The sequence below is a fragment of the Dipodomys ordii genome, unplaced genomic scaffold, assembly GCF_000151885.1.
Source record: "Dipodomys ordii isolate 6190 unplaced genomic scaffold, Dord_2.0 Scaffold125, whole genome shotgun sequence".
Classification (NCBI taxonomy): Eukaryota; Metazoa; Chordata; class Mammalia; order Rodentia; family Heteromyidae; genus Dipodomys; species Dipodomys ordii.
The window spans coordinates 61,782-83,949 of NW_012267341.1; the positions used below are offsets into that span (position 1 = coordinate 61,782).

Genomic DNA, 22,168 nt, shown 5'->3' on the forward strand with positions numbered 1-22,168 from the left:
TCTGAACTTTAATCATAATAGCTCCTTGGTATTCAGAAAGTAAACTCCATCTGCAGCTCTATTCCAACAATCTTGTGTTTTCAAATGATAAAAAATTGTAAGTCATAGAACAGAACATAGCTGGGTTAGATTTAGGAAGAATTCATCCTTTGGCATTAGATACAAAACTGGCTACAATAGATCATCATGTTTATATAACTATAACTGTCCACGTTTATATAACTATAAGTGGATTATTATAACTTCAAAACAGGTGATATTGGTTGATGTTTGCTGCTATTCCACATTTCTATTCAGCCATCTTTAAGACTTTTAGAACAAAAAACTTTTGGAAGCTAGCCATAAGTCAAGACTCAAGATGCTACTTTCTTTTACTGTTTCTTCTAAAATATTATTAGGATTACATTAACAATACAACTAGGATCACTAACTGGCTTCCTTCTGTTCTTCATTAAAACAACCTTGAGGTTCATTTGGCCTAACATCATCTTATCTGAACTTTTCTGCTTGTCTCAGACATGTACTAGGTATTGCAAATAAAGGAAACCATAGAACCTATGTTTCTTTGGGCCTGGCTTACTTCACTTAATATAATTTGTTCCAAGTCTTTCCATTTCCTGACAAATGGGGCAATGTCATTCTTTCTGATGGAGGCATAGAATTCCATTGTGTATATATACTACATTTTCTTGATCCTTTCATCTACTGAGGGGCATCTAGATTGGCCCAAGATAAGGACACAAGTTTTTTCTTTCTTGCTATTGTTTCTAGTGTATTTATAAGGTGATTTTTTTGTTGCTTTGCATGTCCCTCCCCCACAGTATAACCCCTGTTTTCATTGTATTTCATGTTGGTATAATTTGGGGGAGGGAAAGGGAAAAACAAATTGTTTAAATAGGGATACAGGTAGACCTATTGCAACAATGAGATGTACAAGATGTTATGTCGAAAAACGAATTTTACAACTTGGGGAGGAGGGAGTATAGTCATGGAGATGGGAGGGCAGGGATAGTAGGGGGAAAAAAGGAGGAGGCAACAATGCTTGCTAAGAAATGTACTTTATTACCTTGCTCATGCAATTGTAACCCCTCTGTACAGTATTTTCACAATAAAAAAACTTATTTAAAAAAAAAACTTGAAATGATGCAGGTGAGCAAAAGTGCAAAAGTGTGGCTCCATCAATTTCATAGACCACAACAAAACAGGTGACAAAGTAATTTTCTATTAAACTCAAAGGATAATCACCTAGAAGTGTTGATTTCTTTTTTCTTTTCAGGTGAATCATATGTCCACAACCCAATCTAAATTCACAGAAAGGATGAACAATGTGACAGAATTCATCCTGCTGGGCCTCACCCAAGATCCAGAACTCCAGAAGCTCTTGTTTGCTGTGTGTTTAATCATCTATTTGGTCACACTGGCAGGTAACACATTCATCTCAGTCACCATCTTCGTCAGCCCAGCCCTGGGGTGTCCCATGTACTTTTTCCTGTACTACTTGTCTCTTATAGATGTTCTATACTCGACTTCCATTGCTCCCAAAATGATCCTGGACTCAGTATCCCAGAAGAACACCATCTCCTTCAATAGCTGCATGACCCAGCTCTTTGTTGAACACTTCTTTGGTGCAGCAGAGATCATCTTGCTCATTGCCATGGCCTTTGACCGCTATGTGGCCATCTGCAAACCCTTGCACTACGCCACCATCATGAGTCACCCCATGTGTCTTTTGCTGGTAGGGGCAGCTGGAGTATTGGGGTTTATTCATGGAGGGATACAAGTTATATTTATCTCCCAGTTGCCCTTCTGTGGCCCCAATATCATTGACCACTTCATGTGTGATTTAATACCACTGCTGAAGTTGGCCTGCACTGACACTCACGCTTTGGGACCTCTGATCACTGCCAACAGTGGCTCACTGTGTTTGCTCATTTTTTCTATGCTAATTGCTTCTTATGTCATCATCTTGCGCTCCCTGAGGAATCACAGTTCTGAGGGACGTCGCAAAGCCCTGTCCACCTGTGCCTCTCACATCACTGTGGTCATCTTATTCTTCGTACCTTGTTCCTACCTGTATATAAGGCCCACGGTTTCCTTCCCCACTGACAAAGCTGTGACTGTGTTTTGCACCCTAGTCACTCCTATGTTGAACCCTTTAATCTACACCCTCAGGAATGAGGAAGTTAAAAGAGCTATGAAGAAGCTCTGGAGTCAAATAAAAAAAGCTGATGATAAATAAATCTTGTGATTGTGCATTTAGGCAAGCATATTTATAGAAATTTAGTCTTATAATGTACTATGTGATTATTTTGCTTCTTTTGTATGTTCTTCCCCCATGGTACAATCCCTATTTTTATTATATTTGATTCCAGTGCCCTGCATCTTATATATACATTTTTTCTAATTTGAGGAGAGGAAGGGAATAAACAAAATGCTTAAATAAGGATACAGGTTGACCCATCGTAACAATGAGATGTACAAGACACTATGTTGAAAATGAACTTTACAACATGGGGGAAGGAAGGGAGGAAAATGGAAAGGTATGGAGGGAAGGGATAGTAGGGGAAAAACAAAGGAGGAGTAACAATGCTCGATGTACTCATTACCTTACTCATGTAACTGTAACCCCTCTGTACAGTATCTTTACAATAAATATATATACTAAAAAAATTTGAAAATGAAATAAAGGAAGAAAGATAAAAAAGAAATTTAGTAATCAATATGTATTAAATTTTATGTGGTGTGTCATACTCCAATATACATAAATCAGACTTAGTTCTCATACAGGGTGGCTCTCATACAGGTTCTATCCTCTTAAACCCCACTAATTCTTTGTTTTTGAAATCTTTAAACTCTCCATTTTTTTAGAAGATACACATTGAATTATTGTTGACGAATTCACTCTCTTATTCAAGTTACAATTTATGCCTCCTTTATAAATGTGTTACAGTAATTATTATTTTCCCTATACCTACTCGTCTACCTAGCATTCAGATATCATTACTCTGCTTTCAAATTCTATAAAAAGTTAACTTTTTAGAACCGGATGCTGGTGGCTCACGTTTATAATCCAAGCTACTAAGGAGGCTGAGATCTGAGGATCACGGTTCAAAACCAGTGTAGGCAAGAAAGTCCATGAGATTCTTATCTCCAATAAACAACCAGAAAACCAGAAGTGGCACTGTGGCTCAAGTGGTAGAGCACTAGCCTTGAGCTGAAGAGCTGAGGGACAACACCTAGGCTCAGTATACAAACCCCATGACCAACAAAAAAAATTAACTTTTTAGCTCCAATATATGGTGAAAACATGCAGTATTTGCCTTTCTATGCCTGGCTTCCTAAGGTAAAATCCTCCATTCCATCTTTGTTGCCACAAATGACAAGATTTCATTCTTGTTATGACTGAATACATATTCCATTGTGAATATAGAAACCTTTCCTTATTAATTGCTAATTTGCACACTTGCTTCTGTTAGCAGCCCATATACAGGCTGAGCTAACATACTTATTCAGACTAGAAGCAGTACCAAGTGCCCCTGATGCTTTTATGAGTTCTTACAATGTGTACCTTCTTAAAACAAAAATAAAAAATAAAGATAACCTAATAATTTTGTGAGGCAAGTTCCATGAGGGAAAGAATACTAAGGGCTCACAGTTTTTGTCCTAATTATGGATATAAAGTAGTTCAAAAGCAACGTTCTTAACACCTGGCATTCTCCTTGTAGCCAGAATGATTTATTTTTTTTCTCAAAAACAACTATAAATAAGGGAGTGTGACACAGTAAGAAAAGTCTCCAAGAATAATGCTCATCAGAACATACATTTATCTCCCAAAGATTGAGTTCTCTTACTGTAGCAAGAAAACGCTTATTTGGCACAATCACGTAGAAAAAAATATTTTTTACAAAAACATGCTTTTACACTGACATTTCGACCATTCCTTCTGGTAGTCAGTTATGTACAAGAAGAATTGGAAGAAAATGTGGCCAGGGCAAAAGAAACATAACTGATAAATCCAATCAGGTGAAGGTCATAATATTCAATGCATGTATGTAAAAATGGAACCAGATAACTTGAGGGGATGGGTGGGGCTGGGATCCATGAGGGAGGGGAGAATGATGAATGGGATGACACCAATCAAGATAGGTGGAACTCATACATTGTTGTGTTGAAATAAAAATCCATTGTACAACTATTTTCAATAATGAGATAATTCTCTTAAAAACTAAAAGCATGTTGGGTATTACAAATGGCAAAGAAAGTATTGGCTCTACAAACAAAACTGCTGTAGAAAGAAATTGCCTGTGGTGCTGAATACATTGGATGAGAACAATCACAGATTAGGATCACAGAAAAGAATCCAAGCCATGAGTGCGGTGAAATACTAAAAGATACAAAAATAGATGCTTTGAAGCATAGAGCAAGAACTGTGGCTCAGATAAACCTAACTTCTCATATTGTCTCCAGGAGTAGTGAAAAACTAGGAGAGGTTATTTAAACTCTCTACTAGATTCACCGGTAAAAACAAAGTAACATTATGTACCTTCTTAACAGTGATGATTAAATTTTCCAAATAGAAGTTATGTGTTAGATATAAAATAGTGACAAATACCCAAACACTGAACAAACTTCAGGGATCTCATCAATGGATCAAGGATGCTCGGAGCTGCAGTTCCTGAAATACTTAAATCACAGCATAATAGTTGGAACAAATACAAAAGTTTCAATAACCATCTTACAAGAAGAACTATTGTTATTACTTTCATTGTTATTGTCACTGTATTACTGTAACAGATTGGAAAAAATACCTGTAACAATGTGCATACATTTAAAAAATTAAAAATGCAGAAAAATAGAAAATAAATTTTAAAAGAAGGACACAACCACTTGTCCTTCACTAGCCATGATCACATGAGACTCAACCTCTGCCCTGTTCCCAGTTCACTTCAAAATATTTCATAAATGTCATCTTCTCATGAGTAGTAGTAGTATTAGGTTGGACTATCATCCTAGAATAGATGTTTCATTGGGCCAGTATAGCACAAATTCACATTGAATTGAAACCCCCTTGTACAACTACTTAAAGATAGTAAAAGTTTTTGTGGATACTGATTTTGAGCTCCAAAACTAGATAACTTATTGATCCATTAACCACTGACCAATTAACTCATGTCTCAGATATGAATAAATCAGGCCATACATATTCCATACAGTTATTTTATTATAAAGATATACAAGTCAAGGGGGGAAACTGAGTAAACTATAACTTATAAACGTCTTTCGACATGAAAGGATGGATTCGATGGAATAAGACAATAAGTGTGAGTAAAACCGTAAGTCTTTGGAGTTTCATCTACAGGAAGCATTGCTTTGCGTTCCTGCTTTACCATTCATTATCCAGCTGCAATTTCCTACTGCATGAAAAATCTTTCTCATGGCATTTTTCACCTCTTCATTTCTCAGAGTATAAATGAGGGGATTCAGCATAGGTGTCAGGATACCATAAAACACCGCCATGCTTTTGTCTATAGATAAAGTAATGGATGGACGCATATAACTAAACACACAGGGCACAAAGAACAAGGCGACCACAGTGAAGTGGGCCCCGCAGGTCGACAGGGCCTTGCGCCTCCCCTCAGCGCTGTGGGACCTCAAAGACCGCAGGATGACGACGTACGATGCCGCCAGCATGAGGAAGTTCAGCAGGCAGATCACACCGCTGTTGGCAACCACCAGCAGACCAATGACATAGGTGTCCGTGCAGGCGAGCTCCAGCAAAGGGTACAAGTCACACACGAAGTGATCAATCACACTGGGCCCACAGAAGGGCAGCTGAAGGACCAGGAGGAGCTGGATCAATGAATGCAGGAAGCCCCCCAGCCAAGCCACGCCCACCAGCATGGCACACAGATGTCTGGTCATGATGGTGGTGTAGTGCAGGGGCTTACAGATGGCCACGTAGCGGTCATAGGCCATCACCGTGAGCAGAATGATCTCAACACCACCCAAAAAATGGGCTCCAAAGAGCTGAGCCATGCAGCTGTCATAAGAAATGGTTGTCCCCTCATACAAGGAATCAGCGATGAGTTTAGGAGCCAAAGAAGAAGAATAAAATGTGTCAATAATGGAGAGGTTGGCCAGAAAAAAATACATAGGGGAAGCCAGGACGGCGCTGAAGGTAATGGTGACCACAATGAGCATGTTGCCACAAACTGTGATCACATAGATAACCAGAAAGACCACAAAGAAAACTCTTTGTACCCCTGGCTTCTGTGAGAGTCCAAGCATGAAAAATTCTGTAATGTTGTATGATGTTTCCATGGACTCTGAGGATGCTGAGAATGCAAGTAGGAGGTTGCCTATAAAATCAAAATAAACATAAATCAGAGGATTTGTTCCAGAGGCCTTCAACTGCTCCACTTCTCTTGGTCATTTTCCTCTGCTGTGTGCCCATGCTATGGCCAGAATCATGCTAGCAAGCCAACCTAATTTACTATGCACACACACACACACACACACACACACACACACACACTGCTGTATACATTTTATGTATATCTGAGTTTCATTTTCCCTGACCTGGGTGAAATCCTTCTAGCTAAAGATCACTAGTTGTTTAGTCTACAGGGAAGACACAATACAAAAGATAAAGGGAATTTGGTAGCCTCAAAGGAGAACTCAAATATTGTAATTTTTGCAAAGGCAAAGTTTACCTAAATAAACACCAGGAAATGAGTACTTGGAAGGGGAAAGGTGGGGTCAAGGGGAGATGGGTAGAGTATTGGAGAGGAGAAGATGGGGAGAACACACTCAAGAATTCAGTGTATATTCTACAAAATTAAGAAAAGTGAGGGAAAGGATAAGTTGTGAGGGATGGGTGAGAATACTGAAAGGGGTGACCTTAATCAAGATACATCATATTCATTAATTGTTTGTTATGTAGTAACTCTTTTGTACAGCTACTTAAAGGTAATAAGGGGTGGGGGGTCCGGTCATGGGGCCTGAACTCTGTGCCTGAGCGCTGTCCCTCAGCTCTTCAGCTCAAGGCTACGCTCTACCACTTGAGCCACAGAGCCACTTCTGGCTTTTTTTTTGCTTATATGATGCTGAGGAATCGAACCCAGGGCCTCATGCATGCAAGGCAAGTGCTCTACCACTGAGCCACCTTCCCAGCCCCAGGTAATAATTATTTTAATGAATTGGTGAACATCAATGAGCATCATTCTTCTACATGATTCATTTCTTTGGTTCTTTAAGGGAAGCTACTAGTTCAGAAAGAGCAGATACCCTATCATAAGAGCTATAAATTAAGAACTCATGTGGTAGAATGCATATACATACCTTTCATTTGCCTCATAATTTTATTGCAATACCTGTACTTATCTTGACTTTGGTTTTCTTTTTTTTAATTTTATTGTAAAGGTGATGTGCAGAAAGGTTACAGTTATATAAATCAACTAATGAGTACATTTCTTTTGGAACAGTGTCGCCTCCTCTCTCATTTTCTACCAGTTTTTCCCCTCCCATTCCCCATCCCCCAAAGTTGTATAGTTTATTTCCAACATAGTGAGTATCACTGCTGAATTGGTTCACCCTTTTTCCCACCATTTCTATGCTTCCCCATCCCCTCCCCAAATCAGTTAAACTTATATATAAAACAAAGGGCTCAGGAATCAGAAACATTAGCAAAGGGAAATAAACCAAAGTGGGGAAAAGAACCATAAACAATGCAATAAAAAAACTCTTTTTTCCAGTTCTTTGAGTTCATTTCAATAAGCATCATTTTATATGCTCATATGCTCATAGCTATTGAGCCCTTGTGATCCCTTCCAAAAATATCCTCCTTTGGTCTCACTCTGTGAAGGTTTAGACTGCTGTTTAATTAATCGTTTGACTTTGGCTTAATGAAAAAATATCACTAACACATCCATCCCTATCCTTTTCCTTGATAGATAGACCTTTACTTTATTCACATAAACTAATTGCACATAGGTGCTTCACTGTGATAGCTCCACACAAACAAGTAGTACATTTTGATCAAACACACCCTCTTTGTTACTTCCTTAAGCCTCTCCCTCTTCCTTTCTAACATTTTGATGGGTTTCATTATGCTCTTCATGTATATACACAATGTACTCCAAAAGCCGTCATCAAATAGCCAAGTCTTCCAACTTGTTGAATGCTTCATACAACAACTAAAAAAGAACCATTACAAAGAAAGGAAGGACACTTCGATTTAAGAAACCCTATGCTGATCAGAAAGCTTCTTTGTCTCTTCTCTCCAAGCTTATTACAAGAAGGAAAACACAGTTTTTCAAGAGCTAAATGTCACAGAGACTTTCTCAGAGCAGGACTTTCTAGCCAGGAGGCCAGACTCACAGTAATAAAGCCCTAATCATTGTGATCAATCACCTGTAAGCACTTTGCAAACGACTTTGCATGTATGAGCTCCTTTAAAACTCACATCATTATAAATACGTTATGAACAATAGCAAGAAAGAAAAAAACCACTTGTGTCCCTATCTTGGGGTTCATTTAGCTTAACATCATCTTATCTGGTCATATATGAACTTTTCTGCTTGTCCCAGACATATACTAGTTATTGCAAATAAGGGAAACCATGGGACCTATGTTTCTTTGGGCCTGGCTTACTTCGCTTAATATAAATTTTTTCAACTCTTTTTAACAAATGGGCAATGTCATTCTTTCTGATGGAGGCATAGAATTCCATCAGATAGATAGATAGATAGATAGATAGATAGATAGATAGATAGATAGATAGATAGATAGATAGATAGATAGATAGATCCATTCATCTACCGAGGGGCATCTGGGTTGGTTCCATATCTTAGCTATGGTAAATAATGCTGCAATAAACATAGTTGTGCTGGTAGCTTTAGTATGATCTTGTTTGTGATCATTTGGGTAAATGCTCAAAAGTGGGATTGCTGGGTCATAAGGGAGCTCTATGCGGAGTTTTTGAGAACCTCCATACTACTTTCCAAAGTGGTTGAACAAGTTTACACTCCCACCAACAATGCAGTCCACATCCCCTCCAGCATCTGTTGTTATTAGAGTTCTTGATTATAGCCATTATAACTGGGGTGAGGTGGAATTTCAATGTTGTTTTGATTTGCATTTCTTTTATGGCTAGAGAGCTTAAACATTTGTTGATTTTTTTTTGTTTCTTTGTATGTTCCTCACCCACGGTATAACCCCTGTTTTCACTGTATTTGATGTCGGTGCCCTGCATCTTATATATACACTTATCTAGCTTGGGGATGGGAAGGGAAAAAAATAAATAGGGATACAGGATTGTTACAACAAGATGTACAAGACGCTATGTTGAAAAACAAACTTTAGGTGGGGGGGAAGGGTGTGGGTGGAGTGTAGTTGTGGAGATGGGAAGGGAGTGTAGGGAAAAGCAAAGGAGGAGGTAACAATGCTTGATAAGAAATGTACTCATTACCTTACTCATGTAACTGTAACCCTCTGTACAATATTTTTATAATAACAAATATATATAAAAACTCACATCATTTCCATGAGGCAGGCTTCATTTTAATTTTCATTTTTCACAGGAAGAAAGTGAAACATTACATTTAACAATTTTTCTGTGCATGCTGGCCTCAAGTGCCTCATTGTTCCCCCTCCTCCTTTATCATAGTTTCAGAATCACAAAGAGAAAATAATAGGTAGAGCTGGGATTCTGCACCCATATAGACTTGTCACAAGATCTAGGGGCTTCCCTGTTTCATACTGTCACTGAGACACATCTGGGTTTAAATCATTCCTTTACCATTTATTCTCCAGGTGACCATGGACAACTTTTTAAAGCCTCAATGCTGTTATCTATACAATGGGAAGTATTCACCACTACTATATGTCAATTTCTTAATGTTTCTATAAAACTATAAAAAGATAGGTTATGAAAAATGCTATACACAGATGTCTATAAAAGGCTGGATGGTACAGTCCGTAGAGGGCATCCCCTTCCACCGTGCATCATCAGCACCATGGACAGCAACTCTTCCTGCAGCTGGATTTCGTTTCCTTTCACTTGATTTTTAATCAGAATTACAGATCCCACCTCAACTCAGTTAGAATGACCATTATCAAGACAACAAATGATAACAAATGCTGGTAAGGATGTGGGAATGTAACTTTGGGAATGTAAACATGTTCAACCAGCTTGGAATACAGTGTGGAGTTTCCTCAAAAAAAAAAATCCTAGGCTAAGGACACAAGTGGTTTTTCTTTTTCTTGCTATTGTTTCTAACGTATTTATAAGGTGATTTTTTTGTTGCTTTGTATGTCCCTCCCCCATGGGATAATCCCTGTTTTCACTGTATTTGATGTTGGTATAATTTGGGGAGGGGAAGGGAAAAAACAAATTGTTTAAATAGGGATACAGGTGGACCCATTTCAACAATGAGATGTACAAGATGCTATGTTGATAAATGAACTTTACAACTTTGGGGGGAAGTGTAGTCGTGGAGATGGGAGGGCAGGGATGGTAGGAGAAAAACAAAGGAGGAGGCAACAATGCTTGATGAAATATGTACTCATTACCTTGCTCATGTAATTGTAACCCTCCTCTGTACAGTATTCTCACAAAAAAACTTTTAAAAAGATAAAAATAAAAAAACTATCCTACAATCAATCAATTCCACCCCTGGGCATTATCCACAAGATTAAAAACCAAGATCTAGTAAAGCCATATTCATTGTAGCACTATTGACCACAGCCAAAATATGGACTAAAGATGGAATATGAATCATGAAATTGTGATAATATATACACAATAGAATTTCATTCTTCCATTAGAAAGAATGAAAGTCAGGACCAGCGAGACAAAGGATACATGTTTTCCCTTATATGTGGAAGCTAGATTTAGTTTACAAACCTATAAGTAACTAAGTTGGGTGGTATGGAACTGTATACAAATGTATTCACTGGAATATGGTACATTCAAGGGAGATTTCCTTAGGCAAAGTCAACGTTAAGCAAAAGAAACACAGGAAGTAAGCACTTGAATGGGGTGGCATGGGGCCAAGGGGAAAAGGGTAGATAAATAAAAGGGAGAAGAGGGGGGAAATGCAGTCTAGATTTCAACATGTAACCTTCAAAATTAAGAAGAGTGAAGGAAGGGGTGGTTAGGGGAGGGATGGGTGAGAATGTTGGAAAGGGTGACATTGATCAAGATACATTGCATTCTTAAACTACTTTGTTAAATGACAACACCTTTGAACAACTACTTAAAGATAATTTTAAAAGTTATAGAAACCGGGCATTGATGGCTCACTCCTGTAATCTTAGCTACTCAGGAGGCTGAGATCTGAGAATCATGGTTCAATGCCAATCCAGGCAGGAAAGTCCATGAGACTCTTACCTCCAATAAACCATTAGGAAACCAGAAGTGGCACTGTGGCTCAAAGGGTAGAGCACTTGCCTTGAGCTGAATAGTACAGGGACAGCACCCAAGCCCAGCGTTCAAGCCCCACAACCGACTAAATAAAGTTATAGAAAACTTACATTCAACTATGTGATTTTCTGTTTCTTTGATGTTCTTCCCCCATGATACAACTCCTGTTGTCACTGTATTTGATTCCAGTGTCCTGAATCTTGTACATACATTTTTCTAATTTGGGGAGGGAAAGGAAAATAACAAAATGCTGAAATAAAATACAGGATGACCCATTGTAACAATGAGATGTACCAGACAGTATGTTGGAAACGAACTTTACAACTTTGCAGGGGGGATTGGAGAGAGGAGAGAGGAGTTGGGGTGGTGGAGAGGAAAGGGAAAGGGATGGCAGGGAAAAATAAAGGCGGGTGTAACAATGCTTAATAGGAAATGGACTTGTTATGCCAAGGTCGCAGGACCCCCACCAAGAAGACCACTGAGAGTCAGACTCTACAGCTATTTTATTTAAACGGGGTGCAGCTCGGGCCTCATCCTACACTCTGACACAGTGGAGCCCAGGAGGAGAGCCCTGAGCTAAGGATTTGCAGGTCTTATAAAGGCACACAATCAACCAGGTGTTTGGATTACCACCACGTGTTACTCTGCTAGACAGAAACAAGCAACAAGTGGTCACTGCCTCAAAACTTTAACCTTTCAGACTCATTACCTTGCTCATGTAACTGTGACCCCTCTGTACAGTATCTTTGCAATAAAAAATATATATTAAGGGAAAAAAAGAAAACTTACATTCATCAGATTTGAGGACATCAAGTGGGTCTCCAGAATTTTTTTACATCATGGAGCAGTGAACCTGAAAGATTTCTGGAAGGGTCATTGAGGCCAGATCCAGGAGTCTAACCCTAAGTTTCAGTTCCATGTTTTTAAAATCTTAAACAAGATTCAAACTGTTTCTACATTGCAGCATAGCTTACACTTGACACTTGCTATCAATTAAAGAAATGTATCTAGATTGAAAATTCCTTACAGTAGAACTAGATGAACACCCTCAAAGGGAGTCATTCATTTACCAGCAACTATAAGAATTCATTCCATCTTCCACTTCTCTTTTATGTGCTGAAGAACACAGTAACATTTAAAATCATCTTCCAGTTGCCTTCATTTTAATGCTGAATTTGAGACTAAGTTGGTCCAGCATCACATGAGTGACCTGAAACAAAAACAAAACTAGAACATGGCTGCTTCATTGCCTTAGGCTGTACCCTGTAAAATAAAAATACCACCTTCCACTGTCTGCTTCTATTTGACTTTGGCAAGTCAAAAAAGCACTGTGGATAATATTTGACAGGACTGGGGGAAGGGATATGTTGGATGTATTGCAGAGAAAAGATAGCTAGCTTGTTTCATCTGCCTTCTGGGAATAACTTTTATCAAGCTAGTCTCTGAAAAATCTTTCTCCTTTCACTGAAAGGGGCGATTTATAATGTGGAAATGACAACAGGAATTATTGTCCGTCTATCCTCTCTGCCTCTCTGCGGGAAAGCTAATTTCCCCCTCGCCTGTGTTATAAAGTGAATTATCCAAGAAGCCATATTTTGAAGGATGGAATATTGGGGTCTTTATTACAACACTAGCAGTCTGCGGGATGTCCATTGTAATGAAAGCCTGCAGCCCCCTAACACAGTTAGGAAACAGGCCAGAGAGGAAAGAGAGAACAAAAGCAACACTAACAAACCAATTCAGCTCGGATGGAAAGCTGAATTAGGATGCTATGATGACCAGAGATGAGCCAGGAGACAGGACACAGGACATGATCAAGGAGATACACGTGGTATGGTGTCCTGGCTGCTAGGCTGCTCTGGGCCTAAATAAGTCAGGGCAGGGGGCAGGTCCACAGGAAATTCCCAGACCTAGGCACTGGACTGACAGATCCAGTAACCTATCAGACAAGTGCCCGCCCCTGCCTCCAGGGATCTGAGCATGCCCATCACCTGGGAAGCAGGGCATTTCCTTCCCCCAACATGAAGACAAGAGGCCAGACCCTACCAACCAGCGCTGGCTAGGCCTGACCTCTTTACTTCATTGCCCTTTTTTTATGGACATGAAATCACACCATTGATTTTTCTATAAGTGGGCCAGTTTTTGCCTGGGCTGTTCTATCTGTTGTAAGGTGAATTATCCCAGAGGCCACATTTTGGTAGATGGAATTTTGGAGTCTTTATTACACGTTAGCAGTCTGCACACAGCCAGTTGTTACAAAGGTCTGCAGCCGCCAGATACACTTAACACGGTTAAGAGAAAAAGAAAGAACCAAAAGAATACCAATAAACCAATTCAGCTCCTATGGAGAGCTGAATTGGAATACCATGACCACCAGAAATGACGTGGGAGACAGGTCACGGAGACACACATGGCATGGTGTCCCGGAGCCTATTCTCCAGGCCTAAATGGGGTCTGTGCAGGGGTCAAGGTCACAGGACACTTCCAGTCCCAGACACTGGACTGACAGGTTCAGTAACCCGTCAGCCAAGTGCCCACCCCTGTCTCCAGGGATCCAGGTATGGCTATCGCCTGAGGGGGGATGGACATCACCCTCCCCCACCATGAAAACAAGATGACATCTGCATTTCTCTGAAGCAGAGTCCTCCTAGCCCACCTTACTTCACCTGCTGGAGTAAAGTTGGAACCCATTTCTTCCATGTCCACAGGTTGGAACAAGGTTGAAACCATCATTTAATTAGTCCCTGTGAACACAGTTTGGTCTCTCAAGAAAGTAACTTCTACTCTGCCTCTTAAATTCATCCAATATAGACTATCTAGAGAGAAATCCCTCCAACTGTCTGGAAGAAAGGGGAGTTAGGATTTTTCAGGGTCTGATATCAAAGGGTCAGTGTTTTTAGGGAAATTGCTGAACAATGAATCAAGAGCACCAATTGTGCTAAAAGAGCAAAGGGATCAGAGTCAAAACCACTTCAATTGGAATCATGGTGCTATATTTCCATCTTTCAGCAAGTATTTATGCAAGCCACAGCAAATGTAAGGCAGCGGCTTGCTAAATGGCATGCCTGTTGTGGTGAATAAGATCAAGTTGGTTCCTAGCATCACAGATCATGTGTTCTAAAATTAGCAGTATCCACCTCCTAAAAACAAAAAAATGAAGAGGCTGGTCACTTGTGGATCATGCCTGTAATTCTACCTAACCTATTCCAGAGGCTGAGATCTGAGGATAACTGTTCAAGGCCAACCTGAAGTATACCTCAGGAGCTAGAGCAGCAGTTAAGAAAATTAACTGAATGAACATAAGTTTGAACTGAAAGTTCAAACCCCAGAACTGAAAAAAAAATAAATTTTAATATGGGAAACTAGAGACATGTACTCGGAGAGTAAATGTTAAAAGTATAAAGAAAACAAAAGTTTTCTAGTAAAAGAAAAGAAATGAAGAAGAGATGGGCTAGATCTTGGAAGGACAATCATCTGTTTCTTGGCCTGGTTTGTGGCTATCTTGGTATCCCTATTTACAATTCAAACATATTTATTTTGTCTTTATTATTAATTGAAAAATAATTGTATAAATACTTGTGGGATACAAAATTATCTGAAATATATTTAAAGTTTCTTCTTGACTTATAATGGGATTACACCTAAAAACCCATCATAAATTGAAAATACTGTAAGTCAAAATGTACTTTAACACCTAGTCAAATGAACACTATGACTCTGAGTAGCCTAGCTTACACATGCTTAGAACATGTATAATAGCTGGATTTTCTAACAAAAATTCTGTTTTAAAATAAGGCATTTAGGGGCTGGGAAGGTGGCTCAGTGGTAGAGTGCTTGTCTTGCATGCATGAGGCCCTGGGTTCAATTCCTCAGCACCACATAAACAGAAAAAGCCAGAAGTGACTCTGTGGCTCAAGTGATAGAGCACTAGCCTTGAGCTGAAGAGCTGAGGGGCAGCACCCAGGCCCAGAGTTCAGGCCCCACGACCGACAAAAAACAAAAACAAAACAGAACCAAAAAATAAGGCATTTAATACCTTGTGTATATGTAGAGATGGGCATTGTGTGGCCATTGTAGAATATGAAATCACAAAACAATTTCCAACTACACTGGCAGCACCGTAGACTTTAGAATATCAGTTGTTTACCATCATGATCACATGACTGACCAGGAGCTGAAATTTCTATTTCCATTTAGCATCAAAAATACTATCCTAGTGCATATCATTAGCCCACGGAAAGATTGAAATCCAGAACTTGAAGTATGGCTTCTACTAAATACAAATCACTTTTGGGTCCATGTAGACAAATGCCTACAAATTGAGCTATCAAAAGCTTTGGAATGTGGTGCCTTCTCTTCCAATTTTCTTGACATTTTTGTTATCATTTTTAATTTCTCCTTTGACCCATTAGTTGTCCAAGATGATGTTATGTAATTTCTATATAATTGTACATTTTCCAATGGTCCCTTTGAATGTTAATGAACTAAATTTTCCAATCAAAGAGCATTAAATGTCAGAGTGATTTAAAAAGACTCAACTGTGTGCTCATTTCACCTTTAAAGACACACTTGTGATGGAATAGAAAAAGACATCCCAGGCTTGTGGGACCTAATAACTATTCCTTAAGTCAATGCCTATAAAAAGACACAAAGAAGACTATTATATTGTGAAAGAAATGTCAACAAGAGGTTGCAATTACAAATATGCATGCAACCAAAATTGAAATTCTTAACTATATAAAGCAAATACTAATAGATATGAAAGGAGATATAAACCATAAGTATTAGTAAGGGAACTTCTCCATCAGCAAATATGGACAGATTATTTTGGCAGAAAATCAATGAATCCAATCCCTGCCTCAAATTATTCTATGAATCAGACCTACACAGAGTATTCCATGCAACTGCACAGAATATACATTCTTCTTAAGCAAAGTCATAATTTTTCTTCAGCGAAGATCATTAGGCTGCAAAGCAAATCTTGGCAAATATAAGATTAGAGTCATATAGAGCATTTTTTTCTAGCCACAATGATATACAATGAAAAATCAATAGCAAGAATCTTGACAAATGTCCTGGTTTTAATAGTTTAGTTAAGCTATTACAAAGAAGGTGAAGTTTTATATAATAATTTTTCTGGTTAACAATTTAGGGAGTGAATAGATCATGCATAAATTCACATATTCATAGCAGTTTCATTCTGGATTTTTAACAGTCTCTGTTTCATTGAGACCATATGAATTCTCCCTGAGAATGATTCATTATTTCCTTCCCTACCATAAACTGTGTCCTCCTTCCAGAGATTGCTCATTTTCTCCAGAAATTCTTCATGGCATTTTTCACCTCTGCGTTCCTCAAGGTATAAATCAGGGGGTTAAACATGGGCGTCAAAATACAATAAAACACAGCCACTATTTTATCTATGGGCAGAGTAGACGACGGCCTCATGTAAATGAATATGCAGGGCACAAAGAACAAGGCGACCACAGTGAAGTGGGCCCCGCAGGTCGACAGGGCCTTGCGCCTCCCCTCTGCGCTGTGGGACCTCAAAGACCTCAGGATGACTATGTACGATGCCGCCAGCATGAGGAAGTTCACCAGGCAGATCACACCGCTGTTGGCAACCACCAGCAGACCAATGACATAGGTGTCCGTGCAGGCGAGCTCCAGCAAAGGGTACAAGTCACACACGAAGTGATCAATCACACTGGGCCCACAGAAGGGCAGCTGAAGGACCAGGAGGAGCTGGATCAATGAATGCAGGAAGCCCCCCAGCCAAGCCACGCCCACCAGCATGGCACAAAGATGTCTGGTCATGATGGTGGTGTAGTGCAGGGGCTTACAGATGGCCACGTAGCGGTCATAGGCCATCACCGTGAGCAGAATGATCTCAGTTCCTCCCAATAAATGAGCAACAAAGAACTGGGCCAAGCAGCTCTCGAACGAGATGGCCCTACCCTCATACAAGGAGTCAGTGATGAGTTTGGGAGTCATACAGGAAGAATAGCAAGTATCAATAAAGGACAAAACAGAGAGGAAAAAGTACATGGGGGAACCGAGAGTGGGGCTGAAGATAATAGTGATCATGATGAGTAGGTTGCCTACAACAGAGACCAGGTAGACAACCAAAAATAACACAAATAAAACTCTCTGCACCTCAGGATTTTGTGAAAGTCCCAGCAGAAAAAATTCTGTGATGTTTCGTGGAATGTCCATGAATCATAAGCTGCAGAAAGAGATTTAAAAAAAAAAACAAAGGTTTGTTACTGCCTCTTTCAAAACCTTCCAAGAAGTTGGGAGCCATCAGTATTTATGGAATATAATTAATCCAAATCCTGGATACAAAAGAACCTGCTAATCTTGCAAATCACATTCTAAGGTAATCACTAGTTATTTTAATTAAGCACAGAGGTAATAAAAGACAAAATAAATAACTCAAAATAATGTATTTCTTGATTGTTGACAATTATTTTCATAATAATCCTTTGTTTTCAAATAGAAAATTTCCTCATGGAGTTTTTGCAATGGTATTCAATAGAATAGTGCAATGACTATGCTTTATAATTTTTATATATAGAAGATAATAAATGTGTATCTAGAGAAGAAGAGCTTAAGGATTCCAAATTTCAAGAAATTAAAAAAACAAAATGCTAACTGCTCCAATTTGACTAGTGCATGCTTGTATTGATATGTACTATTATTATATATGCCAATCAAAAAGATTCAGAACAACTTAGAAATTTTTTTAAAACTCACTATACCACATAAGTATATATAAGTATTATTTATCAACTTAAAAGCATATTCATTTATTTTTATTAGTTTTTTCATTAAGAATAACCATTTATAGCCTGGGTGTGGTAGCTCATGCCTATGATCCAGATATGCAAGGGGCATAGATAGAAAGATTATGATCCAAAGCCAGATGGGGAAATAGCATAACACTATATCTGAAAAGTCACTATAGCAAAAAGTATTGGAGGAATAGCTCAAATGGTAAAGAGCTTGCCTAGCAAGCACAAGACCCTGAGTTCAAATCCCAGTTCCACCAAAAACAAATATTTAAATAACAAGTGAGAGAAAAATACCTTCCTTAATGTTTTCCATGATTTCTTTTTTTTCCAGTCATGGGGCTTAAACTCTGGGCCTGGGCATTGTCCTGTAGCTCTTTTCTCAAGGTTAGCACTCTACCACTTGAGCCACAGCACCACTTCCAGTTTTCTGGTGATTTTATTGGAGATAAGAGTTTCATGGACTTTCCTACCCAAACTGGCTTTGAACAGTGATCCTCAGAACTCAGCCTCCTGAGTAGTGATTACAGGCATGAGCCACCAGTGCCCTGCCCATGATTTCTGTTTTAGAGCAATACTTCTAACTCCCAACTGTACTTCTCAATGCAAATAGAAGTCTCCACAAAACAGAACCCCTCATCTCACACTAGCTCATTTCTTTTTTTTAATTTATTGTGAAAATACTGTACAGAGGGGTTACAATTACATAGGCAAGATAATGAGTATATTTCTTATCAAGCATTGTAGCCTCCTCCTTTGTTTCTCTTTCAAAAGTTCCTCCATGCTCTACCAAAAGCATGAAAGTCACATTTCCCCTTACTAGTCCATCTCATAATGCCAAAACTGGTAACCACATCCTATAAAATTCTACTATTTCACATTCGTCCACCCACACCTTTGTTTTCATTTGTTTTGAATTAGTCTAAACATTCTGAACACCTTTTTCAAGCACAGACCATGCTTCAACCACTCTTCTCAGAACTAGACATAGGTCCATTATCAAAATAAGCTTATTGTCCAACAGTATCAGAATTGAATTCTTCTACCTTGACTCTCACTCAAACACCCATTCAATCATCCACATGTCAGTCACTGTGATTTTTAAAAAATCTACTTCCTTGTATTCAGTCATCCACTTATGTCACACCCGGTTTGAAACAGTCAAATGTCTCTCTTTACCTTCAGGATAAAGTCTAAGCATGTTAGTCTAGCGTTACAAGGAAGCTGCTGACGTATCCCTCTTGTTCTTCAGCTCCCCCACCTCACATCTGCTGTCCCTGATCAAGCCGTACTCACAGTTGTAGCTTTCTATGTGCTATTCTTCTGTTCTTACACAAAGCGGGGCTGAGGTATCATTCATTTCTGGAAGAAACATGATCTCTTTCCCTATTCCAAGACTTTCAACTATATTCCTAAAGCTCTCAGATCGCATCCCCACACTACACTGAGTTGTTTAGCTCTGTTTATACCTTCCTCAGACTTGGAGTATCTTGAGAGCAGGGCTTCTGTGTGTTTAGAATCCACATTGCCAGTCCTTAGGCAGTGCGTGATGAAATGGACACTGAATAAAATCCATATACAAAGCGAAGAAAAGGGTGACATTGTCCAAGAAGAATCAAACTCATTACTTGACATATGGAATTGTAACCCCTCTGTATAATTCCTTAATAATAATGATAAAAAAACCATATTTTAAAAGAAATAAAGGATAGAAAACATAATAACTAAATCTAGAGGAGTTGATCGTTTCTTACCAGAATTTTTATTGCACTATGACAGGGCAGGCTGATAGGAACAACAGAATTCTTGGTAAGTAAGTCATCTGGACCATTCTTCTACTCACTTGATCTCCCTCTCCTTTCAATGATATGTAGATAGGATTAAAGAAAATTCCTATAGGAAGAAAAATTATAATGAGAAGGTGCCATTTTATAATCTCCACTCTGACTTGGAAATCTATTACAGTCTAAGTGTCCTGGGTTCAAAATCTAAATAAGGCATCTCATCCATTTGGGGGCTACAGGAGACCCTTGAATTATCATTTCTAGTTTTCTTTTCCAAAAATCCACTTGATAAAATGAAGTGAAGTAATTCAGACCCCAAGAGACAAAGGGTGAATAAATGTTTTCTCTTATATGTAGAAGGTAGATCTAATCTATAAAATAGAAGTAAACACATACAGCATTATATGCAAGTATACATACACATTAACCCAAGTATGGTATATGCAGTGGAGAATTCAAAAGTGTAATTCCCTAAAGAAACTAACTCACAGATCAACAAAATGAATACCAAGAAGCTGGTACTTGAGAAGTCAGATGAAGAGGCCCAAGGGAGGAAGCAGACAAAAGGAGAGAGGAAATGGGAGATTCAGTTATAACATTCAAAATGTATCTTATGAAGCGTGGAAAATTGAGAGAAGGGTTAAGGTCAGGAAGGAGCATGGAGGATGATAAAAGGGGTAATACTGATCAAGGTTACATTGTACTTATAAACTGGCATGTTGGATGGTAACCCCCTTGTACAACTACTTAAAGATAACTTTAAAAAGAGTTAGCATAGACCCCACAAGTGAAGGGCTCAGTCCCATGACTGTTCCCAACTTCAACTCCAGCAGTGATTGAGCTGCCAGGCTCCTCAAACATCTGTCCAAATGGCCTGAGTGTCCCCTAAGACATTTTGATTGGGGTTTTCATCATCCTGGGTTATTTCTAATCAGTTTTTGTCCTGAAGGTGTCCCACACTATGAATAGATCAGCAAAGAACACTTCCTAGCAAAAATGCAACTCACATTGCTAACAGAGTTGAGGTATGGGGACTTCAGATTATTCCTTCATTCCTTTACAACATACCAGGCACTGGCTAGCTATTAGAAAAAGAGAAGAAGGAAATCTGCTGGCCTCTATTCTCACACAGTCCATGGAACTCAATCCACCCATGGAATTCACTCACAAATACTAAACTTACCTCCCTGTGCTCTGTGCCTCATCCTACACAATCATGTTCAATGCTTACATACCCATACTTGGCAGCTGCTACCATGTATCCCCACCCCCACTTGCAAATGGCTCCTGGGACCTATGTTCTACTACCTCTCCCTACATGCTGCCACATTCACTACTCCATCCTAGCTCTCCTAACCTTCAGTCTCCTTTATTTTGAGTTTTCAAATGTCCTGGTCTATCTCTGTGCTCCAGTCCCTGACACCAAAGTTGCTGACTAGAGTTCATAGATTTCAATTACACTAAGTAACATTGTTGATGCTTCCAGCCCCCAGCCATAATCCTGAGTCAAGAACAAAGAATGATCAAAGAATTACCTTTACAGAGAGAGCTGCAGAATCTCAGAAGAAACCACTGAGGAATGTTAACAGTACATTGATTTATGAAGTAGGAGGAGGAAGAGGAAGAAAGGAGGAGGAAGAGGAGGAGGAAGTGGAGGAGGAGGAGGAGGAGGAATCCTTTTGAGAAAGAACTTTAGAAAATTCTGTACTATCTACCTTCTTGTATTCTTCTCAAGCAAAAGGGAGCTGAACTATAGCCATGAACATATGATCCTACAAAATAATATTTTATTAAATGAACCCCAAGAAAAGGAAACATGAGATTTTTTCAGTTGCTATTGTTGCTATTTTCATCTTCATTTCATATTGTTGCTTCATTTTCTTTTGTCTTGTTTGTTAGTTTGTCTTTAGGAGGGTAAAGTAGGCACAAAAAGGGCAGAACAAAAGGTGAACAAATACAACAGGGGTACTCGCTTGACACTATGTGGAAAATGAACTGTGCATCTTGTGAGTGAGGATGGGAGGGAAAAACTGGGAGAGAAAGAAGGAAGGGAAGACATGGTTCAAAAAGAATTACAGGGCTGGGAAGGTGGCTCAGTGGTAGAGCGCTTGCCTTGCATGCATGAGGCCCTGGGTTCGATTCCCCAGCACCACATAAGCAGAAAGAAA

At 39.1% G+C, this 22,168-nt stretch overlaps 3 protein-coding genes across 3 annotated transcripts; 1 reads left to right on the plus strand and 2 right to left on the minus strand.

Moving 5' to 3' along the window:
- Positions 1 to 1,318: 1,318 nt before the first annotated feature.
- LOC105996037 (olfactory receptor 4C45-like) lies at positions 1,319 to 2,239 on the plus strand. The gene has a single exon (XM_013029975.1). The coding sequence runs from the start codon at positions 1,319 to 1,321 to the stop codon at positions 2,237 to 2,239; it is 921 nt and encodes a 306-aa protein (XP_012885429.1).
- A 3,110-nt stretch (positions 2,240 to 5,349) lies between these two features.
- LOC105996010 (olfactory receptor 4C3) lies at positions 5,350 to 6,382 on the minus strand. Its single transcript, XM_013029949.1, has one exon. It carries the CDS (start codon positions 6,319 to 6,321, stop codon positions 5,350 to 5,352), a length of 972 nt encoding a protein of 323 aa, XP_012885403.1. The 5' UTR covers positions 6,322 to 6,382.
- A 10,350-nt stretch (positions 6,383 to 16,732) lies between these two features.
- LOC105996032 (olfactory receptor 140) lies at positions 16,733 to 21,662 on the minus strand. The gene is made up of 2 exons (XM_013029969.1): positions 21,594 to 21,662; positions 16,733 to 17,641 (listed from the first exon to the last, which is right to left on the minus strand). Exon 2 carries the CDS (start codon positions 17,639 to 17,641, stop codon positions 16,733 to 16,735), a length of 909 nt encoding a protein of 302 aa, XP_012885423.1. The 5' UTR covers positions 21,594 to 21,662.
- Positions 21,663 to 22,168: the final 506 nt, after the last annotated feature.

Excerpts from the sequence above, each read along its gene's own strand:
- LOC105996010 (XM_013029949.1), bottom strand. The coding sequence starts at position 6,321 with ATGGAAACATCATACAACATTACAGAATTTTTCATGCTTGGACTCTCA.
- LOC105996032 (XM_013029969.1), bottom strand. The coding sequence starts at position 17,641 with ATGGACATTCCACGAAACATCACAGAATTTTTTCTGCTGGGACTTTCA.
- LOC105996037 (XM_013029975.1), top strand. The coding sequence starts at position 1,319 with ATGAACAATGTGACAGAATTCATCCTGCTGGGCCTCACCCAAGATCCA.